The sequence below is a fragment of the Micromys minutus genome, assembly GCF_963924665.1.
Source record: "Micromys minutus genome assembly, chromosome: 20".
NCBI lineage: Eukaryota > Metazoa > Chordata > Mammalia > Rodentia > Muridae > Micromys > Micromys minutus.
Genome location: NC_137955.1, coordinates 42,172,367 through 42,195,082, shown reverse-complemented (window position 1 = coordinate 42,195,082; position 22,716 = coordinate 42,172,367). Strand labels below are relative to the sequence as shown.

Genomic DNA, 22,716 nt, shown 5'->3' with positions numbered 1-22,716 from the left:
GGAAGCCTGGATGACCGTGGAACAAAACAAACCAGCAGCAGTTTCATAAAGTCCCTGGCGATGTCATTGATTGGGACACCCGGAACCAACTGGGTCACCCTGTGTGGAGGCGGGAAGCAGGTCGCATGCCCCAACCTGTACGGCTGTGTGAGGCCATGAGCTCTGGGGCAACTTTTTAAAACTGGGAGTTGCTGCTGGAGTTCTGGGTATTATTAAGACATTTTCTCACGGATTCATTCCTCCCCTCACTCATTCGGACAATGAAAGTTCCTGGAAAAAGCTAGCTCCTTCTGCTGAAGCTGCTGCAAGGCCCACCAGTCAATGAGAGCTTCAGTGGCCATGGAGAAGATAAAGTACTGCAGGCCCAGGGTCTAATCACAGTTTACCCAGGGCTACCTTTAGCCTTGTAAACAGCCATTCCTTGCTGTTTGGCCCCGATGTAATAGATAGAACCTTTGGAATGTATTAACAAAACCCATTTCCATTTACTAAGGCACCTACGGCTTATAGCTGAGGTCCCCGATTTGCTTTGCTGTAACCTGCCTACATGCTGTTTCTACCAATGTATTTAAAAAGTGTCTTGGTTTATGATTCTCTTTGTTCTGTTACTATAAAAACTTCTTCAAACCAGTACCACACCTGGCATGAAATCCAGGGTAACCTAAATCTGTATTCTTGGGTCATGGCAGCCCAGATTTAGCTTCAGAATAAACTATCTCTTATTCCATCAGAGCTGAGAGCTGTGTTTTGCATTGACCAGGGTGAAGTTGAGAGTTCAGAGTGGTTTGCATAGGGCCTATTTACAAATGATCAGATTAGGTTCCAGGTAGGGAGCAGAGTGAAGCAGGGAGGGGCGGGGGCTGGGGGGGGGCAGGGAACGGGGCAGAAGAGAAGACTTAGGAATGAAAATTATATTTATTCTCCCAAACAAACTGTGGCAGGAACTCAAACAAGGTTTAAAATAACTACCAGGAACAGCCCGGGGCCAGACAGCATCTGAACTCAGCCTCCTTCCCTTCCCCTAACCAGACTGTTGTTTCCAATAAGCAGGGAGCCAGGATCAGGTTAAAAATGAAGGAGGAAAATGGCCGTAGGCGTGTAGCAAAGTCTTTTCCATAAGCATTTGTTTTGTTTTGTTTTGTTTTGTTTTCCTGTCCCTAGATGCCTACTATATTTAACTGAGGCAGAGCTAAATGCCTTTTTCCCCTTTTGGCTTTTCTTTTGTCTTTGAAATAATACACATCTGCAAACTCCTGCTGCGTCACGGCTGCTGTTTGAAAGTTGAGCGGTTTCTTCAAATTAAATACCGAGTGGATAAGATGGCTCAGTCCAGCTCTCGGAGGACGCCGAAAGTAACACCAGGACAAATCTCTAATAGCTGTTCGGGAAAATTAACAAGATCTATCAGAGAATGATGCTAGCTGGTGTTCAGGTGCACACACCCACATATGCTAGCAAGAATTATTTTCAATTACTTCTCCTAGTGATCTATGGAGTAAATGCAATTAATTCTTGGTCTTTAGGGAGGTAAGCCTGACAGTTTGACGAGATGATTTCCAAGCAGTGGCTTATGGGTGGGGGAGTCCACCCAAGACTTGGAATGGAGAATTTTGAAGCGTGACATGATGGTAGTCTAATTCTCCCTCCAGAAATAAGCTATTCTCAAGCCCCACCCCACCTGCATGGGTGACCTATGCTCACACTGATACATTGTATGGGCTGTATCTTCTTCCCAGAAATGTAAGGAAAGGAATGGAAAGCCAGGACTAGGGTCAGCCCAGAGAGCTGGTCCAGTGCGGGGTGTGTGTGTGTGTGTGGGCAAGGGGGACAGAAGCCTTCCTCTCAAACAATGTGGTCAGGCAGTGGACTCAGCTTCCTGGTTCATTTTAAAATGTGGGTGTGCTGAATAGTTTTATGCCAGTTTGATATGAGCTAAACTCATCTGAGAAGAAGGAACCTCAATTACAAAAGTACCTCCAAACATCCGAGCTATAGGAAAACCTACAGGGCAAGTTTCAGTGACTGATAGAGAGGGCCTAGTTCACTGTGAGGGGTACCATCCCTGGGCTGGTGGTTCTGAGTTCTGTAAGAAAGCAGGCTGAGCAAGCCTTGATTTACAAGCCCGTAGGCAGCATTCCTCCATGGGCTCTGCATCAGCTCCTGACTCCAAGATCCTACCCTGAGTTCCTGTCTTGACTTCCTTTGCTGATGGGCTAAGGTATGGAAGTATAGCCAAATTAACTCTTTCCTCCCCACTTGCTTAGGCCACTTGTGTGGTGTTTCATCAGAGAGACAGCAGCCCTAATAAGACATTGGGGAAATGAGGTGTAAGAGATGGAACTTCACAGTGCTTTGCAGTTTGAGGCAGGATTAGAGTGCTCAAAGTCAGCCTAGATAGAGAAAGATCATATAACAAACAAATCAGCAGAAACCCAAACAAAACAACAACAAAATAACAGGGTAAGATGGGTTAGAAGATAAAGTGCTTGCTGCTCAAGGCTGGTGACGTGAGTTCAATTCCTGGAGCCCAGGCAAAGGTGGAAGGAAAGGGGTGATGGCACGTGTACCTGCTGCGTGTGCCCCACCCACAGTTAAAAACAAAGTTAAAAACAAAAAGGGAGAACAGGAAAAATGAATAATCCCACAAGTCCCAAGTGCTCATTCTGGAACTAAGTAACAGACTATGTTCTTTCAGGCCCTGCAGAGGGCAAAGTGACATATATGACTAGCCCAAAACATACTTGGTGTTAACTCTGCTATCACTGTGTGTGTGTGTGTGTGTGTGTGTGTGTGTGTGTGTGTGTGTGTATGTATGTACATGTGGGGTCAGAGGTTTTTGTGGATGTCTTCCTCCATCACCCGCCATCTTCTGTTCTGAAGCTAGCCGGGATCCTCCTGTCTCCACCTCCCCAGTGCCAGGATTCTAGACAAAACAGTTACACATTTTATCCATGACTGGGCCTCATACTCTGGGCCTCATCCTTGCTCGGCAGGTACTTTCCCACTGAGCCATCTCACCAGCACCCTTACATACACCCTTACACTGCTCTCCCACACACCTCGGAAACGAGGGTTAGGATCTTACAAACTTAATCTGTACAATGTCCATCCTAGCAAGACTCTGATCACACCTATTCCCTTCCATCCCTCACTCGTCAAGCGACCATGAGAATCCATTTTGGGTGTGAGCCGAACGCTGGGAAGCACCACACGCACGTAAGTGTAACTATGGTTCCACACCTCACTTCCACCCAGCCGGCCGTTCATCACAAGGCCACTCTGAGAAGCTGTGACAGACACTCGGACCACAGTTACCTGAGCTATGACATCTGAGATTGAGGCACATCCCACCAGGAAACTGTATTTGTGTTTTAAGAGAATGCCAGCATGGGTCCACGCCTGTCGGAAAGAACAGAGTTTTCAGTGAGAGACATAGCTGGGATTATGGTGTTTCTTACACTATTGCTTATGTGGTATTCCCAAAACACACTCTGGACCTCTAAGGGCCATAGCATTGGGGTTGGCAGGCCTTTTGCTGGTATAGGTGGCTCTGTCTAGTGGCTAGCTCCATGCCAGCTTTCGAGCACAGGGGATGATGGTGGACTGCTGAGGGGGTCAGATGACCAGTTGGGTTGGTCTCTGTGGCTAGAAGCCCCTGGAGCACTCTTGATTTCCCAAATGGCTTTTCTTTCCAGAAAAAGGAAAGAAATGGTGTCATGAGAGCAAAGCTTCCAAAGGTGGTTCTGAGGGACTCAAGTCATCGGCTCAAGAGCAGATTGGGGTTCTGCGGGTACATGTTCTTCTGGATCTAAGCTTGGTTTTGTGCACTTGTGGGAGGCTAGGAGGAAGGCCCGAGAATAGAGAACCCAAAGCTCAGCTGGTGGCAGCTGTGGAGGTTGATGCCATGGCCAACTGGACTGACAAACTGCCGGTTAGATTTGTGTCAACTTGACACAAGCTAGCGTCTATCTCAGAAGACGGAAATTCAAGTGAGAAAATGCCTCTGTCAGAATAGTCTGAGGCAAGTCTGTGGGGGGATTTGTGATTGGTGATTGATACAGAAGGGTTTGGCCCATTCTAGACAGTGCCACTCCTAGACAGGTCGGCTTAGGTTGTGTAAGAAAGCAGGCTGAACAAGTCACAGGAAGTAGGTCAGTAAACAGTGTTCCTCCATCGTCTCGGCCTGGGTCCTGCCTCCAGCTCCTGCCTTGGCTTGCTTGGTGGCAGATGACAATCAGGAGTTGTAAGATGAAATAAACCCTCTCCTCCCCTGGCTGCTTCTGGACACGATCTTTATCACAGCAACAAAAAAGCAAAGTAGAACACAGAGAAGACGGCACCTGAGCTGCACAGAGCCTGCCACTGGCCTAGGCTGAGATTCCGGGAAGCCGCTGCGCCTTTGCTTCCTTTCCCAGCTCTGAGGGCCAAATGTGTCAAAAAAAAAAATCTTTTTAAAAAATGTAGCTACCATTTGTAATAGTAATTTGTAGGTTGTCTTGTTTTCTTAATGCCATCTGGGTGGAAAGTTTCATGACTTCTAAAAATTACCTCCCTGACTAAGTTATCAAAATTGTGCCGCAGGTATATATTTCCATGTGCATGTGCAGATATGTTTCTAGGTGACTGATGGAGAGATGAGTGCTTCCTTTAAGTGTTCATTATTACAAATCTATATCTAAGGATAGATAGGTATAAGATAGACAGATAGACAGACAGACAGACAGACAGATAGATGATAGATAGATAGATGGGTGCATGGGTGGATAGATGGATGAATAGATAGACAGACAGACAGATGGATGGATGGGTGGATAGATGGATGAATGGATAAACAGACAGACAGACAGATAGACAGAAAGAAAGATAGATAGAGGCCTAGAAGAACTAGAATATAGATATCAATAGTTTGGTGGATGGATGTGTGGATGAATTGGTAGGTAGGTAGATAGACAACAAAGTCTAGGATAATTCAGATAGATAGATAGATAGATAGATAGATAGATAGATAGATAGATAGATAGATAGATAGATAGATAGATATGGATGGACAGGTAGATAGATAACCAGAGGTTGGGACCAAGGTCTAAACATAAAATTTGTACTTCTTATACAAAAAGCCTGAAGTAAGTCTCTATATATAATATTTAAAATGTGTATGAATCAGTTTCTCACACATGAAATTGGGCGTATGATTGCCCAAATGTATGGAACTTTCAATTTTTGAGATCTGGGTCTGAGGTTTGGGGTAAGAGGTGCTTAATGTGTACTGGGCTTAAAAATGCTGTTGTGGCAATTAAAACAGCTGGCATGGGACGATTAAAACAGCTGGCATGGGTAGCCCGCACAGGCCTTCCATAAAGTCATGAGTCCTCAGAACTCGCTGTCTAATTACCACTCTCAGTTTAGATCCTCACTCCCAGCTCACGGGGAGGACAGCGTGACCAGAGTGACACCACAGGCTCAGTCTATCCAGCTCAGCCTTAACCCCTTCAGCAGCGAGACTCTCGAAGCTCTAGGCTCCTGTGTAGAAGTGTGGTGTGCGGAGACCACGTAGTGCCCTTGACCTGGCCTTGGCTTCACCTGCATCAGCTCTCAGAGCCAACAGCTGGCCAAAGTAGTGAAAGGAAAATGCAGGCGCAGCTGTCCACTGGTGACCCAAGCCTCCCACCAATAGCAACCTTCAGAGGAGCCAACGGAAGCCCTAATCATTATTAAATGCCGATAACTTTGTATTGTCTCTGTATCGCTGCACCAACATGAAGGGAAGTAAGCGTTTCCTTCACTACCATGAACACAGGGCTCATTACAGTTCTTGGCTTCTGTGATAAGCTTGGTGACTGAGTGATGACATCTCCCATCTGGATGTCCAGGAGAAGCACACTTTTCATACCACACAGGCAGGGGGTATACGAGAATGCTACCCCCATCTCCTGTAACTGAAACCTAGCATAAAAAACACATAACAACCAAGCCAAATGTTCGAGTCTGCTTTCTTGCTGTCTGCTGTAACTGTGGCAAATTATATATATATATATATATGTGTGTGTGTGTGTGTGTGTGTGTGTGTGTATTTTTTTTTTTTTTTTTTTTGCCACATCTCTCATCTATAAACTAATGGGAGACACTGGCTAACAAGCCCATGGATCAGCTGTAACCCACCAAAAAAAAATTAAAATTCATTACATATCAAACAATTTAGCAATCCCCCTCCTGGATGTATACCCCAAAGAACTGAAAGTAGGGACTCAAAGGGTCTTTATAGACTCATGCTCATAATTTTAATCACAGTAGCCCCAAAATGGAGACTATGAATGAATAGATAGGCAAAATGTGCTTTATCTATACAAGGAAACATTATTCTGACTTACAAAGGAACGAAACTCTGGCACATTCTTTTACACAGAGAGAACATTGACAATATCTAAAATGAAATCAGCCAGGCACGAGAGAAGGAACAATGTTTGCGTCCCCGCGAGTAGCACCTTAACATAGTCACGTTCATAGAAACACAAAGAAGAATGTGGTTTCTGGGTAGGGCGTGGAATGGGAACAGCCTTTGCATGCAACACAAAAGGCCCTGGAAACGGAGTGCTCAGAAACATGAATGCTCTTCTCCTGTTGAACCCTTGAGATGTGACTTCTGTGACAGACACACTTTTCCGTTCAGCAGAAAGAAAGCCCACGGTGTCCTCCACTTACCATGGCATCCATAAAGGGGAAGGCAGCAAGATACAGGAAGGCCCTTCGTGTCTTGCTCCCCACAGACTCGTCCACGTGATGTAGCTTGTTGATGATGTAGTACCCTAAGTCACTGTAGGCTGCAAGGGACCAGAACAAACATGCTTAGAAAAAGGTAGCGTACACGAATGTTGTCTTAGAAACTTAAGATAAGTTTAAATGTCACATCTGCCTGGTTGTAGGAGAGTCAGAAAAGCTGTAAGAGAATCATGTACAATCGAATCCTTCTACAGGTGTGGGCGTGGCTTACAGCCACCCAGCTGTGTGTGAGGTAGACATGTAAGTTTCACCATGCAAAGGAGGTCAGACTATATACTCCCCTACAAACCACAGCTGTCTCTGAATGATATTGTCCTGCTCGCTAATAGATGATTAGTGAGCCAATGTTCCTCTGTACCTGCTAAGTGTTGATTTACCCACTTTCTTATCGTGCATTTGATATTACACCTGACATAAACAGTTGAAAATAAATATTTAAATATTGTCAGGTCTTTACCAAAGGAAAATGTATAGACATTAGCATGTGTTTCCTGCACAGGCTTTTAAGTGAGCTTTGGACACTTGCCAGTGCTCGGTCCCCCTTCCTGGGAGGAGGGTCACCAATGCTGGAGTTGTCCTGTGCAGTGGAAGGTGATATGCAGATGGCATGTCAGGAGTCCTCCTGTGTCAAGACTTGTCATGGTGTGAGGCTGAAGCACAGAGGGCATCCAGCACATGCATGTGTGGGTTGTATACAAATCCAACAAGCAAGAGAAACAGAGGCAGGGCTTGAGGACCTGAATCCTCAAAAGAGCAGCCTATGCTGGCTCTGACCTCACTGTCGTGGGTTAAGACAAAACGAATCAAAGCTCTACAAGGACCCTACCATGTCAATTACACTCCCATAACTGTGTAAGCAGGTGGCACCCAGACAAGGAGCTGATGTTACAAGTGAGCTAAAGAAACAGGAGAAGACCTCCCATCAGCCCACAAACTTAGTCAGTGGACATAATGCTCCTGCATCAGGACCAGTCTTGAATCTCAAGGATTTTATGATCATGCAACCTTGAAAACGGCCTTTAGGGACTTGAGATGCATCACTGGAACTGCAGAGGTCATACCGGGCAAGAGCTGAGTCCAGGGGGAAGGAGCTAAGACGGTTCTGATATCTAGAGAGCAAGTCGGGTCTGAGGGGAGAATGGAGATGGCCGCAGAGGTAAGAAAGGTGTTGGGTTAGGAGCGTGGTGGCGGCTCTGTCCAGGCCACGGAGGGGAAAGAAAGGAAGCCCAGGGAGCAGACATCCTGAAGCAAAACAGGAGCCTGAGAAGAGACTTGTTGTGGCAAAGGGTAGGAAGGGGACAGCTGTGCTCCGACCTGTCATTTGGACCAGAAGCCCCGACAGAGATGAGAAGCAGACAGGTGGCCTGAACTGACCCTGGAAGGCAGCGTGAGAGCTTTAGTCTGAGTCTGTAGTGAGGCACATTCAGACCAGCGCTCAGCTGATGGAAACTCAAAAGCTGGCATGCGAGAGGCCTGCGTCTCACACACTACACTGGGGGCAGAGCCATGGTCTCCATAGCACTGCTGCTGTTCACTTGTGCATGTGCTTCCAGGCAATGGACAAATGCTCCTTTGGGCAGGGTCTTGCAAAGAGACCCCCTGCTCTGGAAGAAACGCCTGGAATAAAAAGGCGGTGACGGCACACGCGAGAGCATGGGGCTGCTATGAATAGCCGCCAGTGAAAATCCCTGGTAAAGGTTACAGTCCATGGAGCTGCCAGCTCACAAGGCCTGACTACTGACGCTGAGGACCATGGGAGAAGGAAGGCTGAGGGCCAGAAATGGTGGCAACACGAGCAAACCATGCCTCCCTGAAGTTCAAACATCTGAGGTCCTAACCCCTGGACCTCAGAATGCGACCTCATGCAGCCACAGAATTATTGCAGATATAAGATGAGGTCATACTGGAGTGGGTGGGTGACCTTGTAAAAGGGAGAGATTGGATACAAAGACTGCTATGTATGGGGTGGGGGGGTCCTTATAAGGGCAGAGATTGGGTGATGCAGCTCCAAGCCAAAGGCTGCCAGGAAAGTCTCAGAACCAAGAATCTGGCAAAGGGCAAGTTGTTTCTCAAAATGCTCAGAAGAAGACAGGCCCATCCGTACTTTGATCTCAGACTTGTTGCCTACGGACCTGCAAGACTGGATGTTTCTGTCATTTAAGCCGCACAGGCTGCAGCATTTTGGTACAGCAGCCCTGACAAAATGAAGACTGGTTGGTTCCGAGAAAGGTGCCTTTGTTTTAGACTCTGGTTGGGGCAGCAAGAAAAGATGGGAATGTGTGCAGCTCACAGCAGGGCATGTGATCTGCACCTGCTGCCTGGGCATAGGGACCTAAGCATCCTGACTCTTGCGAAGATGTATTTTAGCTAAAGCAACAAGATGGAGCCCTTCTGTAGGGTATCTGAGGTAAACATAGGAAGGTTAATGATGGCTTAGGGACCGTGGGATTCTTGAGCCTGCCTCCCAGCTCTGTTTCTGGAATGTTAAGTACCGCCTTGTTCTTCCAGATCCAGGGTCTGCACAGCCCCCTGGACCCGGCTTCAGGAGCATCTGAAACTCATGGGCCTGAAGGCTACGTTTTTCTAGTTTCTACTTTAGAACCTTCCTGTTTCAGCTACTAAAGAGGAAACTTGGAGGCCAAAGACAGCTTTTCAGACTTTCTTATTTATCTTTTGTATGTTAGAGGGATCTGATTATAACTCAGCAGCTGTTTCTACCCCAGATATTGCGTGTATAAAATCACGGAACCTGTTTGCACCCCATTTCTCCTGTTCCCCAACTCCACTCCATCGTGCCAGCCACTGAGCTATTTCCACCCTAGCTGAAGCTGGTGGCCCTGGTGATGTGTGTGAGAGGCTTTGCGTAGTCTCTGGTGGTTACTCTAGCTGCCTTGGCAATGCTTGGTAAGCATCAGCTCCTAACCACTGCCTTACCAAGAGTGATCTACAACAACACTAAATAAAGCTTTGAACAGATGCGAGCAGGTTTTATGACTGCAGACAGTGGGGGGGGGGGGGGGGGACACTGGCTTGACCTATGAACTGGCCAGATCAAACAAAGAGAAGAGGGCCCTAAAAGTTCATACATCCTAGAACCCCAGCTAGCTGAGAACAGCAATCAGTGGTTCCCAGACTGGCAGGGCCAATAGTTAGTGGTACTTATTGCAAACTAAAGATATTTGCCTCAATGAAAGACAGTTGATGAAGACAGTTCCTGGGAACTGAGACCCCATCCATTTGAGTAAATTATAATACATTCCCAAGACATGAAATTCAGAACACCTGTCCTAATTCAAATTTCTAAGGTACCAATGTGTAAAGTCTCCCCATGACTGTTTATTGACCCTATGTATGAAGCTCTCTGTAGGAGCTTGCAAGTTCACCCTGGGTTTCTAATGTGTGTATTGCTTCCAACGAGTGTGTACTTACTGGCTGATAAATCACATTTAAATCTCTTCAATAAATATGTGTCGAATGACTTATTCATATGAGGCACTGTGCCAACTACCCAGCTGTGAAGGGGACAGCTTTCTGCATGAGGCTGGGACACGGATACGTAATAGGTCCCACTAGGCTCTGCGCTGTGCAATGCTCACCCAGAAAGCACAGAGATGGGAGGTGCACATAGACAAGGCCTCAGAGAAGAAATATCCTGGAACCATGCATGATAATATAAGCAAGTAAATATGAGACTATAACATGGGAGCCAAAGCCTCACTGGCATAATACTTGGCAAAGTGGGACTCCTAAGTTACTATGGGTGTCAGCGTCTCACTAGTTGGTACATTGTATTACTGAGGGAACAACCAGGATATAACCTGCCTTTTGATAAGTATAAAGAGATGGATGAATCCATCATGCCCCAAAGAAGTGATTGCATAAGTGTCCTAAGTTCTTCCTGTCTCTATAGCAACACTTTTTTGTTTCAGTTCCCTTTACCACAGACTGTACAGTTTATGTGTGCACCCTTTGGCCCCGGGCTGGCCAGCAATGTGTTCTGGTCAGTAGGGTGCAAACATGGTGGTGGAGAGCCTCCGACTCTTGACTTCAGGATGCTTGTGTCGCCTCCTACCGCCTGGAGTCCAGTCACAGCCATTTAACAAAGCCCAGGCAATGGGGCAAAGGGACCAGACAAGGAGGCACAGAGGCAAAGAGCTCAGCAGGGGCCACTCAGCCACACCTAGAGAGCTCCTTCAGCATTAGCACACCCACATCCTGATTTCAACTGACAACAAGGGTGTGGGCCCAGAAAAGTCCAAAAGGATCACCCGCCCTGCCTGGGTCTGAAGAACAAAAGCAAACGTTTGCTTTCCAAGCCACCAAGTTCTGCGGTGGCTTTTGTTTTCTGTCCTGTTTGGCGGTGGTGTTTTAAGGTGAAGTCCCAGGAGGTACAGCCCCGGACTTAACCCACTCTGTAGTGAGGATGTAGTTGATCATCTGGTCCCCTGTATCTACCTCCCAAGTGGTAGGATCCCAGATGTGCAGCACCACATCTGGACATCAGATCCAGAGCTTTGGCAGTCTACTGGCAGTCTACCAGCTGAGCAGCATCCCCTGTCCCTGAGGTGGGTTTTCAGATAATAAATAAATCTGCTTATTCCTAACACTCTGACTGATTGTGGCTTTCCATATGGATCCCAGCCAGTCCTCACAGGGTGAATAAGTGGGAAGTCCAAAAAGGTAAGACAGAACCAAGCTAGAAATTACTAACGATTATTTTAGTTACCCATGGTAAGAGTCCATTCGTATTCAGTTCCTCAAAATGGCTTCCTAGGCTCCTTCAGAACATCAACCTGGTTCCCACTGGGAAGAGACATACTGAAAGCTAAGTCCACATCAACCATGCCTTTGTCCGTATGAACAAGGACGTCAGAAGCCTCAATGTCCTTGGAGGTGAAAATAACCTGGACTCGGTCAACACTAGCTACAATATCAGGTCGTCAACCTGTCCTCAGACAGGTTTAATTCAAGGAGGGTAGTGGCAAACCCTGTTTCTGCAGTTTTTAATAAGCAGAGTCTCTGGTGAGTCCAAGGAAAAAGTCATGACTATGATTAAACACCAAAGGGATGCTAAGTGGCAGCTACCCAACAAATATGTTTGAAGTTCCTGCAATTCTAGCTAGAGTCAGGCTGTGGGTGTGTTTGGAGCTGACAGTAACTTGAATTCTAGATTTTAAAGCCTGCCAAATCTGACACAGTTCCAGCTGTCTACTCTTTTGCTCTGTGGCACGAGGCCTGAGTTGGTTAGGTGCCACTGAGGAAGAGGAGGAACCATCTTTCCCTGATGAGCCCTGCTAAGCTCTCCTGGGGAACAGCCTATGTGGCTGGCGTCTGGGAACCCGACTGGCATGCGCAGAACTGTCAGGGATGAAAGCAACCGGCACGGCACACAAGGAAGACGATGTTAGCTACTGCGCATGCCACGAGGAAGACCCGCAAATGTTAGCTACTGCGCATGTCAGGAGGAAGACCGGCAAATGTTAGCTACTGCGCATGCCAAGAGGAAGACCCGCAACAGGCTCTTTACTGGGACAAGAACAACTAATGACAATGGTCTCTCAAGAGTGTCTAGAGACCGAAGTCTTCTAGCTACTAACGGGCGCACTGAGATGACATCAGGTTGAGGAGCCCTGAGGTGATACATCTGTAGCCAATTTTCCAGTTATGAACATGGTTAAACCTGAAGGGTTTTGGTCCCCAGGGATTGGCAGATCTTCAGCCCCAGTTCTTCAAAAGACTGGCATGTTACAGGCCACTCAGCTGAAGTTCACACTGGTTGTTACGGGGATTCTGCAGTCTCTGGAAACATCACCGAATGACACACAGTATTAAAGAAAAAAAGAAAGATCTCAGAGGCCTGACTAAACGAGGAACCAGTTCACACCATGGGCAGAAGGCAGAGTTCAAAACACAGCTGGTTTGTCTAAATGGGAAAGACGATTCTTGGAGACCGAGAGGTTTGAAAGATGTGTGTTAGGAACATCGTGACCTCCGTTGGTTAGAGCTGTATTTAACATCCACAGACACTAGAGTAAACATGAACAATCAAAGCATCACAAAGGTGCCGAGGGAGATGGAGACATACGGGGACTGGGCACCCCACCACAGCACTTCCCTCAACGGCGTCCTTCCTATTGCCCTTCCCTGCTGCCTGACCGTCTCCCAGCGCCTCCCGACTCTCTTTGGTTTCCACGTGTCCCAGGCTCAGACTCTAGGTTCTCCTACCTCATTCCGTGACCTGGCCCCGGCACACGCCAGACACCCTGTTACGTTCAGGTCTAGACTCAGTTTGCCCCATTTCTTCTGTGCAGTAAACACATGGCTGTGCCCACCTTCTCTTCCTTTCCTTTACAAGCCCTTTGTGTGACTGTTTCCAGAAATCTGCTTATGCCAGAGCTCTAGAAATGGACACTGACCTCTCTCTCTTTCTCTCTCTTTTTCACACACACACACACACACACACACATACACACACACACACACACACACTGGCTGCACCTACTTAGGGAGGGGGTACAGCTGACCATTGTCTTTTGTACACATTTCCTTCTAGTTACTTTAGGTTCTGGAATGCCAGCATAATCTACTCAGTACGCATTCCGCTGGGCACTGAGAGGAGGAACTGGGTCGGGAAACAATGGTGAGTCTGACTCTCATTCTTCTGCAGCCCTGGGAGGACAGTCTACGGAATAATACCTCACCGTTCCGAGAGGAGCAGATGCCAGTTACACTAAATGGCACATTTCGCACAGGTAAAACGGCCCACATTCCATCCTTAACACTGCCTCATGGGAAAAAGGATGGCCTCTGCCAGGGAGAAAGTCCATTTAGTGTAAAGAAGGCCTGGTGCCGGGGGTGGGGATGCCTTAAGGAGTAAAACTAACCCATAAAGAGCAAAGTGAAAAGGAACCATGAAGTTGGTCATTAACTGAGAGGAGGGCAGAAAAGATATGGCAGGTCTAAAACCATGAATCAGTGCCACACAGAAATGGTAGACATCAATAGACAAGAAAAGTGACCACCAGGGACTTAGATACAGCCAGCCAGACCTTCTCCTCCCCACCTCTTCCCCTCCCCAGCCCCTCCCCACCCCTTCCTCTCTCCATCCCCTCCCCACCCCCTCCCTACCCCTTCCCCACCCCCTCCCCACCCCTTCCTCTTTGGGGATTACCAGGGATTGAACTCTGCACCACACAGACACTGGGCAAATGCTTTCCTACTGGGCTAAAGCCCAGCTTTAGCGACATTTCAGAGACAACACTCAAAGTCTCGGCTCCACTTTATATAGAAGATGGAGGGAAATGTAGAAAAAGATATTTTCTAACGAATGTATCCCTTTAGAGACAGTCTATAAGAACTTCCAGGCCCAACCCTGATAAGAAGGGACCCCGACACCCCCTCCTGCTTGGTGCTTTTAGATGGTCTTATAGATACTAAAAAAAAAAAAAAAAAAAAAAAAAAGTTAGGGAAAGTACCCTACTTCACACATATGAAAACCTGAATTGCGACCCCAGTAACACGTAAAAAACTGTGTGGTACATCAATAGCACCAGTGTAGGGGAGGAGGAGTCAAAAAGATCCATGGAGCTTTCTGGCCAGACTACACGGATCAGATAGATGAGCCAAGGTTAGGTGGGAACTCCTATGTCGAAACAAACAAACAAACAAATGGTGTCAGGTGCAACTAAGGAAGACACCTCATGCTGCCCTGACTCTAGGCACACACACGCACATGTGTGTGCATACACGTACTCAAGAACACACATACAATCTGCATGGGGACACACATACAATGGGACTTGAGAAAAATAGTTAAATTCATTAAAGTAGTGATAACACATAAAGAAACAAGCAGACCAGTTTTGGAAAAACCGAGTACAGAGAAATTCCATTTATGCCTAGACCTCTGTTGTTCACCTCAAGTCCAGCATCAAGCTCAGTGCACTGGTGCATGTAGCGCTCTGACTGACATGTTATACCCAGGGGAATGTACCCGGTCAGACATGCTCCCTCCGGGTCAGCCCCTGGGCTCAGGGATCACACCGTGGCTTCCTCATTCAAGTGGAGCTGACCATTTGAGGTTCTCACATCTCTGCCGGAGTTCCTTGTCATCAGCCTACTCGAGGGCTAACAGTTTCCAGCCTCACTGAGGAGCGAGAGCCGGCTTTGTGTCCTCTACAACTGCAATACACCTAGAGCAGAAACCTCACTGGAGGGATGGTTGCCGGTGTGAGAAAATACTAACAGGTGGGCTGGGTGGGCAGAGGGAGAGCCGTGGTCCAGAACATGGGCGACGAGGAGACTGGGCGAGTGCTCGCAGGCTCTGAAGGAAGAAGAAGGAAAGATGCGCAAAGATGCCTGATGCAGAAGAGCAGATTCGGGACAGATCAACAGCTCGGTTGCCAGGGAGGCAGCCGAGGGAAAATCCCAAGACTAAATATAGGCGTTCGAAACCACCTGCTATGAATGTCCCTGTAAAGCGTTTGTTTGATAGAAGGATAGAAGTATTAGCTATAAAAACAGCTCAAGTGTCATAAAGATAATTATTTAGTGTAAGAGGGTAAAGCACACCTTTGGTTTAAATTTAAGATCTTGTTCTAAATCTTCCATTTTTAACATGGAAAAACCAGGGGCTCTATCTCAGTCAGGAGAATGCCTGCCTGCGATGCTTGTAACTCTGTGTTCCAGCTCCAGTGCCACATAACCTGGTATATGCCTGTAATACCAGAGTTCAGAAGGGAAAGATGGGAAAATCAGAAGTTCAAGGTTGACCTCTGCTGTAGAACACGTCAGAGGAGCTTTGTATTCCTGAGATTGTCTCTCAAAAATACAACATGATACAATGAGATGGTAAATCAGGCTCAACATTTTCCTTATGGCTGCTAATAATAGTCTGCTCAGCCTTTCTCTTTCCAGAGTCTCATTCAACTGCGGCCCAAAAAGCGAAAGTTGGATTTATTCCGGCCGTAAAGGAAAAGACTAATAGTGAAGATAAATCACTCTACTCCTTTAGAAGGACCCTTCTTTTACAATGTCTGACATTTCTCCGTATACACACCTTCCTTGGAGATGACTCAGAGGCAGCAGCAGAAACGGTTCCTCCAAACACTCACCACGAGGGCGGAAGTGGATAGAAAGAAAGGCGCTGCCTGCCACTCCGAGTCCTTTAAGCACAACCGAAGTGGCCGTCTCAGAGGCCAGTTGGGGCACATCATCAGCCAGCCTCTCTCCCCTCTGCTCTGCTCTTACAACAAAATCCCCCACCATCTTAGAAAGGAAAGCCACGGAGGCCTTTTCCCTGTTGACTTTCCGACTCACAATTCCGTGAGTAAACACCGGCTTTCTGCAGATGAATACGCTGTAAGTGGTTCGGGTTAATCCTCTGTCTCCCCTACTCTGTGACATTCATGCTTCTCAGACAACTGGGCGGCCATTTAAGCCACACAATGGGCTTAGGACACACCACTCTGAAGGGCTTTAGGCAATTGGCTTCCATAGATGTGCTCCACAAATTTTATGCCAGCCAGATGAAACTACTTTAAAGTCAGGATATTCTGAAACCGTACCCTATGGGGCTGTTAGAACCACTGAGAAGGTGGCAGAGGAGGGCCCACCCTGGTACAACCTGCCTTTCCAGGGTCTTCTGAAACGTCCACAACTGCCGTAGCTAGACTCTAGCTTTCTTGCTCCAGGGACAGCTCTGCCAAGGGTGCAGAGTCCTGCTTTGGAATGAAGGAGCACACAGGAACCCTGGAGCAAATTAATTTCAAAGTCATTGCCTGGTTCTCAATACTGGTAAGTATAGTTCAAAATAACACCATACCTTTGTTCTCAAGTTGCTAATAATTTGGGCCTGTCTGCTATCTCGTCTACCTCCTAGGTATAGCAATCTTCTGATAAAACCACCTACTCCCTGACTCTGAGTATGAGAGGCACAAAACTACAGTGTTTGGGGGCAGTGGGGTAAGAGTTTTAAAATGTGACTGATCTAGGACCGCAGACTCCATTCCTTCTTCTATCTGAAATTTTTATGAGAAAGGTTTAATAATCACGAAGGAAACCACTTAGCCTGTAACTATATTGAAAGCAGTTGGGAAGTAAATGAAATGACCGAACCGAGATGAGTAGAGACAGCAGGAGCCTTACCTATCAGGGTGTGGAAGACGGCGGCAATGGCACCAGCCACCACCATGCATAGGACAGCTTTGGCCCTGTCTCTCTTGCTGTTCACGAACACCAGGCCCACATTTTTGAAGTCACTCATGGGCCCCGTGAAGAACTTCATCAGAGAATACGCCAGCCCGTAGCTGGCCAGCATCTCTACCGCATCTTCCTTGACTGCAGCAATGCCCCGGTTCAAGGCCTGGGAAGGAGAGAAGACCAAGACAAGCATGAGACATAGCATCACATCTCTGCAGAGCCTGCCACCAACCCAGGACTTGGCAGATGTGTTCCCCAGAGAAATAATGGGCAGTGTGTAGAGTCAATCTACTCCCAAGTTTGTAGAAAATACTGGCTTTTCTGGTTTTGTTCCCATCAGCTTTTTAGTCTGAGTGCCTTTTTGGGAGGTGATATCTGCCCACTGGGGAAAGTAACCAACCTAACAAGTATTTGTTAGTATCAAAAGATATCAAAAGAAGTATCATTTAAAGGGTGATGTTTTCCCTGTAATCTCAAGTTTTGAGTTCTAGTCCAGCCTGGGCTAGACTTTGCTCATATTCACCTCCATATGTCTGCCTGACCCCTTTTCTCTGGTCCTTGTTATCCTCCTGGAATATCCCCATTTTGTTTTCCTGTCACAAGTGTGTGTGCACAGTTACATCTGGATCCACACGAGAGAAGCATGTAGTATGTAACAGGCTGTTTCCCCCTCAGACCTTTCCTCCTTTCACACAGAGTTACCCAGGTTTTACAACAGACATTATTGTTAGCGTACTTTCAAGTTCTCAGAGAGACAAGTGAAAGTGACAACATCCTCCTTGTCCCCTTGCCCCACAAGTACAGCGACTCCCCAACCATCAGCACCCTGGCCCAGAGAGGAATACTGGCTACAAGCAGTCACCCTGTATTGACACAGGGCCATCACTCAACTGTAGTCAACACAAGGGCTCATTCTCTGTGTCCTAAAGTCCAATGGCACACACCTGCCATCACAGAGTCATTTTTTAAAATAATGACACCCGAAAGCCTTTACCTATTATATCCACTCCTCCCACGACAGACACACAGACACATTCCTAAAAGACACGTTCAATCCGCTGGCTCGAAACACAAATGCATTCTCCCTGTCTGCCCCATTTCTATTGAACAGACAGGGGCCGTGATTTTCTCCACCAACAGTTGTGGCACAGCCTAAGTGCCACTTTGCAACACTCGGTAGGATGACATCCGAGCACTAAGTGAAACAACGACTTTGTGGAAGAAGAAAAGCTAGACCCGCCAACCAAATCCAAGATGGCTCCTCAACCATGTAATGCTTAAGAATTGTTCTACCACATTTTAACACAGCAGCCCACTCAGTGTCTAACCTGCTCTACAGCTGCGAACAGTAAAGTATGTTATTTAGTTCATGTACCACATAGCAGGGATGAGACCCTTCCAGTTACAACTGAACACCAACTGCTTATAAAACGTATCCAGACCGCAGCCATGCTGTGTTGTAGCGAGTGTGTGTGCATTCGCACACTCGGGCACACGCCGGGGTATTTCGTGAGTGTCTAATATAACATACTATCTGTTTAGTTTAGGGAAGACAGACAAAAGGAGCAAAACTCCGGGGCTTCAATTCCTCAGGACACTTCTTCAGCATCTCTCCTGGAGATGCTGCCGAGGCGGCGGTGAGCACTTATGGAGTGAAGCATCAAGCAAGGCGCTACGGGGAGGAGGGAGGCGCATTCGCAGGGAAATGCCGCGACGGGAAAACCGCTTCAGAGAATCTTAGAATAAAAACGGGCTGGGAATATAAAGCTAGCTTCTGACACCTGTTCTTCGAATCCGTTTCTTCTCCATTCCTTGTATCTGTGCTTTCCCAAGAGAACTGTTTGTACGACAGTGATGCCTTTTCTCTTTTTATTTAAAAAAATAAACTTTTCCTTCTGTCAAAATGAAGCAAACACTGTAACGCCATGGGGCGAACTAAACACCAAGAGACTAACTGGTAGTGGATTTTGTGTTTGATACGAGGGCTGACCAACTTGATCACCTACCCCGTTTGTCCCGTGGGAATCTGAGGCAGACACTGCTGGTGCCCGGCAGGTCTCATAGACCCCCGGGTGGCAGGAACCCAGGGACTGACATGCACTGGTTATGAGGACCAGCTCCCCGCTTCCACGGTCCCTCCTGGTTCTCCACAGACCTGGAAGCGGACTCCAGCAGACACCAGCCCTGGCGTCCTCTCCCCAGCACCCTATCCTGCTTGCCCCACCCTCTTCAGAAAGCGCATGCTCGTTAATTCACGGTGTACAAGAACCCGTTCACTTCAGGTCTTGCGCCACTAAGAGTGAACTTGGAACAGTTCTGAACAGCTTCTCAGCCTCCCAGAGCCTGAATAATCCTCAGTGCCAATGGCATGCCTGCTCAGGTCTCACAACTAGCATAGTTGAAATCCTCCCCCGCCTTTCCTCATATCCGTGGTTTTGGATTTATAAATGTGTTTTTTTTTTTTTAAAAAAAAAAAAAACACATTTATTTATTCAGTACATGTATGTATGTATGTGTCTGTGTGTACACATGACAGGTCACACATGTGGAAGTAAGAGGGCATCCTGCAGAAGTGAGGTCTCTCCTTCTACCATGTAGGTTCCAGGGACTGAACTGGACTTGTCAGGTTTGGTGGCAATCGCCTTGTCCTGTTGGGCTGTGTCACCAGCCCACGAACTGTTTCTAGAGCATACAGTATGCTGAAATTTAAATGGCATTATCTAGCGCAAGTTTCAAACACACCTATAGCATACCTATATAATGTAGGAACAGACTGTCTACATGTCTCTTGACAAACCTTAGGTTTTTTTTTTGTTTTTTTTTTAATGAACAACAATCCTGACAACCCACCAGTCTCGGCTGTACTTTCTATCCTCACCAACACCAAGTCTTAACCCTAGAGCTGCAGTAGAAGAGGGACACAGCTAATGGCAGCTGTCAGCAAGGGTGGGAAGCTTCAGCAAGGCCAACAATCGTGGAGCTTTAAGGGAAGAGCATGGGGCTCAGCCAGAATCTGCTTCCATGGCTTAACTGCTGAGTGGGTCATTCAGAGGACCTTGGGAGAGAGAGAGGCTGTGCACAGAGTGCCAAGCAGTTACTACACTAGAAAAGTCACCGAGAGCAAGGACATGTCATTACGAGATGCCACTGCCTGTGAGACATCCTACTGATCTAATGTTTCTGGTGATGGGGTTAAAGGCGTCACTGAAACAAAATGGATCCTGATTCTAGTATGAGAAATGCACGGAAAGCTTCAGACTTAAGAACACACGCGCTACGTACGTTAATGTTTTAGTACTTTTTATTCCCACTTGTAGCAATTTCTCCCAGTCTGTCCAATTTATTTGTTTCATATTCTGTCGAGAGAGGAAAGCCCTGCTATTGCTGGACTTCATGGACTCAGCTGCACGCGCTTTAAGCCTTTCCTATGCTTTACCCCTCTGTAATAAGATTATTTTGTCCCACTTTATGGCTTTGTTTGCACACTTGACTTTCTTGCTTAATCTTCCTGGCTCTTGTGAGAGATGGATCGAAACGAGGTGTCCTCTGAACAGTTTACCTTTCTTCAAAACCACACACGGGACAACCATTTATTTACACTCCTGTTTATTCAAGACGGCTTCTCACCACCCCTTAGGCTTTGACATGTCCTGCAGCCACCTGCTGTTTGTACATCTGTCCCTCCCCCTCCCCCTCTATCGCTGCTTTCCTGACGTGTGTCTGCTCTCTTGGCCTCTGTCTTCCCGAGCTCTGGGGAGCAGAGACCTGAATTTACTTGTTTTGTCCCCAGAACCGCACCTTGGCATGGTTTCCCACGCAAGGCAGAAGGGTGGATAGACTGGAGGAGGAGATAAACGTGTATGAAGTATGAACATCCGCTGTGTTGTGAGCTGAAGAAAAGCAAATATGTCCATGAGCTGAGCAGTCCTAGGAGGAAGTCATCTGGGGAAGTAAAGGAACCCCCAGAAGGTAGCACTGGACCTGTCACCATGGTGAGCAACCAGGTGGTGTGGCAAAGTAGGGTAGAGCCGACGGATGGAAACGCATAGTTTGGAGGCCAAGAAATTGGAGCAGGACGTAGTCTTGACCACGGGTGTGAGGCACAGGGGAAAACGGATGGCCGGTGAGGTTTGTGGTTGGAGGCACTGTTGAGCAGTGCGGTGCTCACTAAGACAGGGACAGCGGCCAACAGCATTTGAAGGTGGAGGACGGTGTGAGATCCTCTGGGAAGGCTATAGATAGAAAGGAAGGGAAAGCCAAGATTCTTCCGTGTATGTCTCTGGGGCTTAAAACCGAAGCCTGTCAAGGGCATGCAGGCCTGGGTCCTGCTGGCATGTGTCTAGGCTGCATCGCAGGTCGAAGGCTTCTGGCAACGCTGGTCGAAGCCCAGCAATATCTTAATCCAAGTTCAGAAGAGGTAGCCGTGGCTGGAGAGGGGAACTAGCTGTGGCTTTAAAAATTCAGCTCAGAATTCAGCTAGGAGTCATGGGGATGAGTGAGGCGTCACCTGCTAGTCCAAGGCCTGTTCCCAAACCTTCACAGTTTTCCAAAGCAAAGGCACTTGAGTCTGGACTGCAGCCAGACCTAACAGTTCCCTAATACTGTAAAGGTGACACTAGCCTTGGTTCACAGTTCAGGCCTAGTCCCACACGGAACAGCACTGGTCTTTCCTCACGCTTCAGACCCCAGATGCAGTGCAAGCAAAGACATAGCAGCTTCCCAGAAACACTGGGGGGCCATGGGCACTTTCGTGTCTCCTAGCATTGTCCAGACTCATGACTGCTTATGGGCTGTTTTGCTTTGATACACCAAGTTTGCAAAACCACAGGACATTTATTAAAAAGTAGAAACTACTATTCCTCCCCCCCCCCCCCGGGAGGGATACCTATGAAATCTCACAGGTCTGAGCTAACCTCTCTCGGATAAGCTGTCTAGGACAGGAAATCCTAAACTCCCAACATTTTTAACTTGGGATCTGGAGATCAGACAATTCTGCTAAGCTGCACACAGCGATCCTACAAGTCACCTACTGCCCCCAGCCTGCTGTCACCCCACACCCATGATAGCTCAGGCAGGTCTTAAGAGCCACCTCCATTAACACAGAGAAGCCACCTGCAAATACCTCTGGGACTCAGTGCTTAATCATCCAGCCTCCTCTCAACCTGCATGTGCAAACCGCAACCCGGAGAACTGCCGGGACCCAGTTCAGAACACAATCTGCTACTATGACGGTCTTGGCCTCCACGGGGCTAAGCAGCTTGGCCATTTTCAATCCCGCCTTTGGTGGTCCTCATTTCGTTTGGAAGGCCCTGATCTCTGGTTCTTCTGTGACAGGGGCCATCAGGTGCGACTAAACAAAACACCCGTGTCCCCCGCCTTTCCTCACCATCCCATTGCTGTTACAATGGGAAGGCCAGTCTCAGCAGGCAGGTCAAGGCTATCTATCTAGGGCCTGGCTTAGACAGCCTCTAAACTACTGTGGAGCCTTGTTCATGTGCAGTCTTCCTCTCCTGTTTGACCTGGCTTCTTCCTACCAAGGTTTATAGGTGCACATCTCAGAAAGAAACCTCTTGGCTCTGTACTGGCCTCTCCTCCCCCCTTCTCTCCTCTCTGTTCTGCCACGCTCAGTACACAGCCCAGGTCCAACAAGCCTGTGCACAGTCTGACTTGGCTTATTTACCATCAGTTTTCTTGTATTTACTAAATACCATGAATGTCTGAATGTAACACAGGAACAAA

At 47.5% G+C, this 22,716-nt stretch overlaps 1 protein-coding gene across 1 annotated transcript in view; it reads right to left on the bottom strand.

Annotated features, from left to right (window-relative positions):
• The window catches only part of ANKH (ANKH inorganic pyrophosphate transport regulator), a 119,145-nt gene that overhangs the window by 33,972 nt on the left and 62,457 nt on the right, over positions 1-22,716 (bottom strand). The window contains exons 2-4 of the mRNA XM_080933593.1: positions 16,924-17,140; positions 6,700-6,818; positions 3,316-3,399 (exon numbers count right to left, since the gene is read on the bottom strand). Coding sequence (XP_080789719.1) covers positions 3,316-3,399; positions 6,700-6,818; positions 16,924-17,140 — 420 coding nt within the window. The remainder of the gene's footprint in view (positions 1-3,315; positions 3,400-6,699; positions 6,819-16,923; positions 17,141-22,716) is intronic.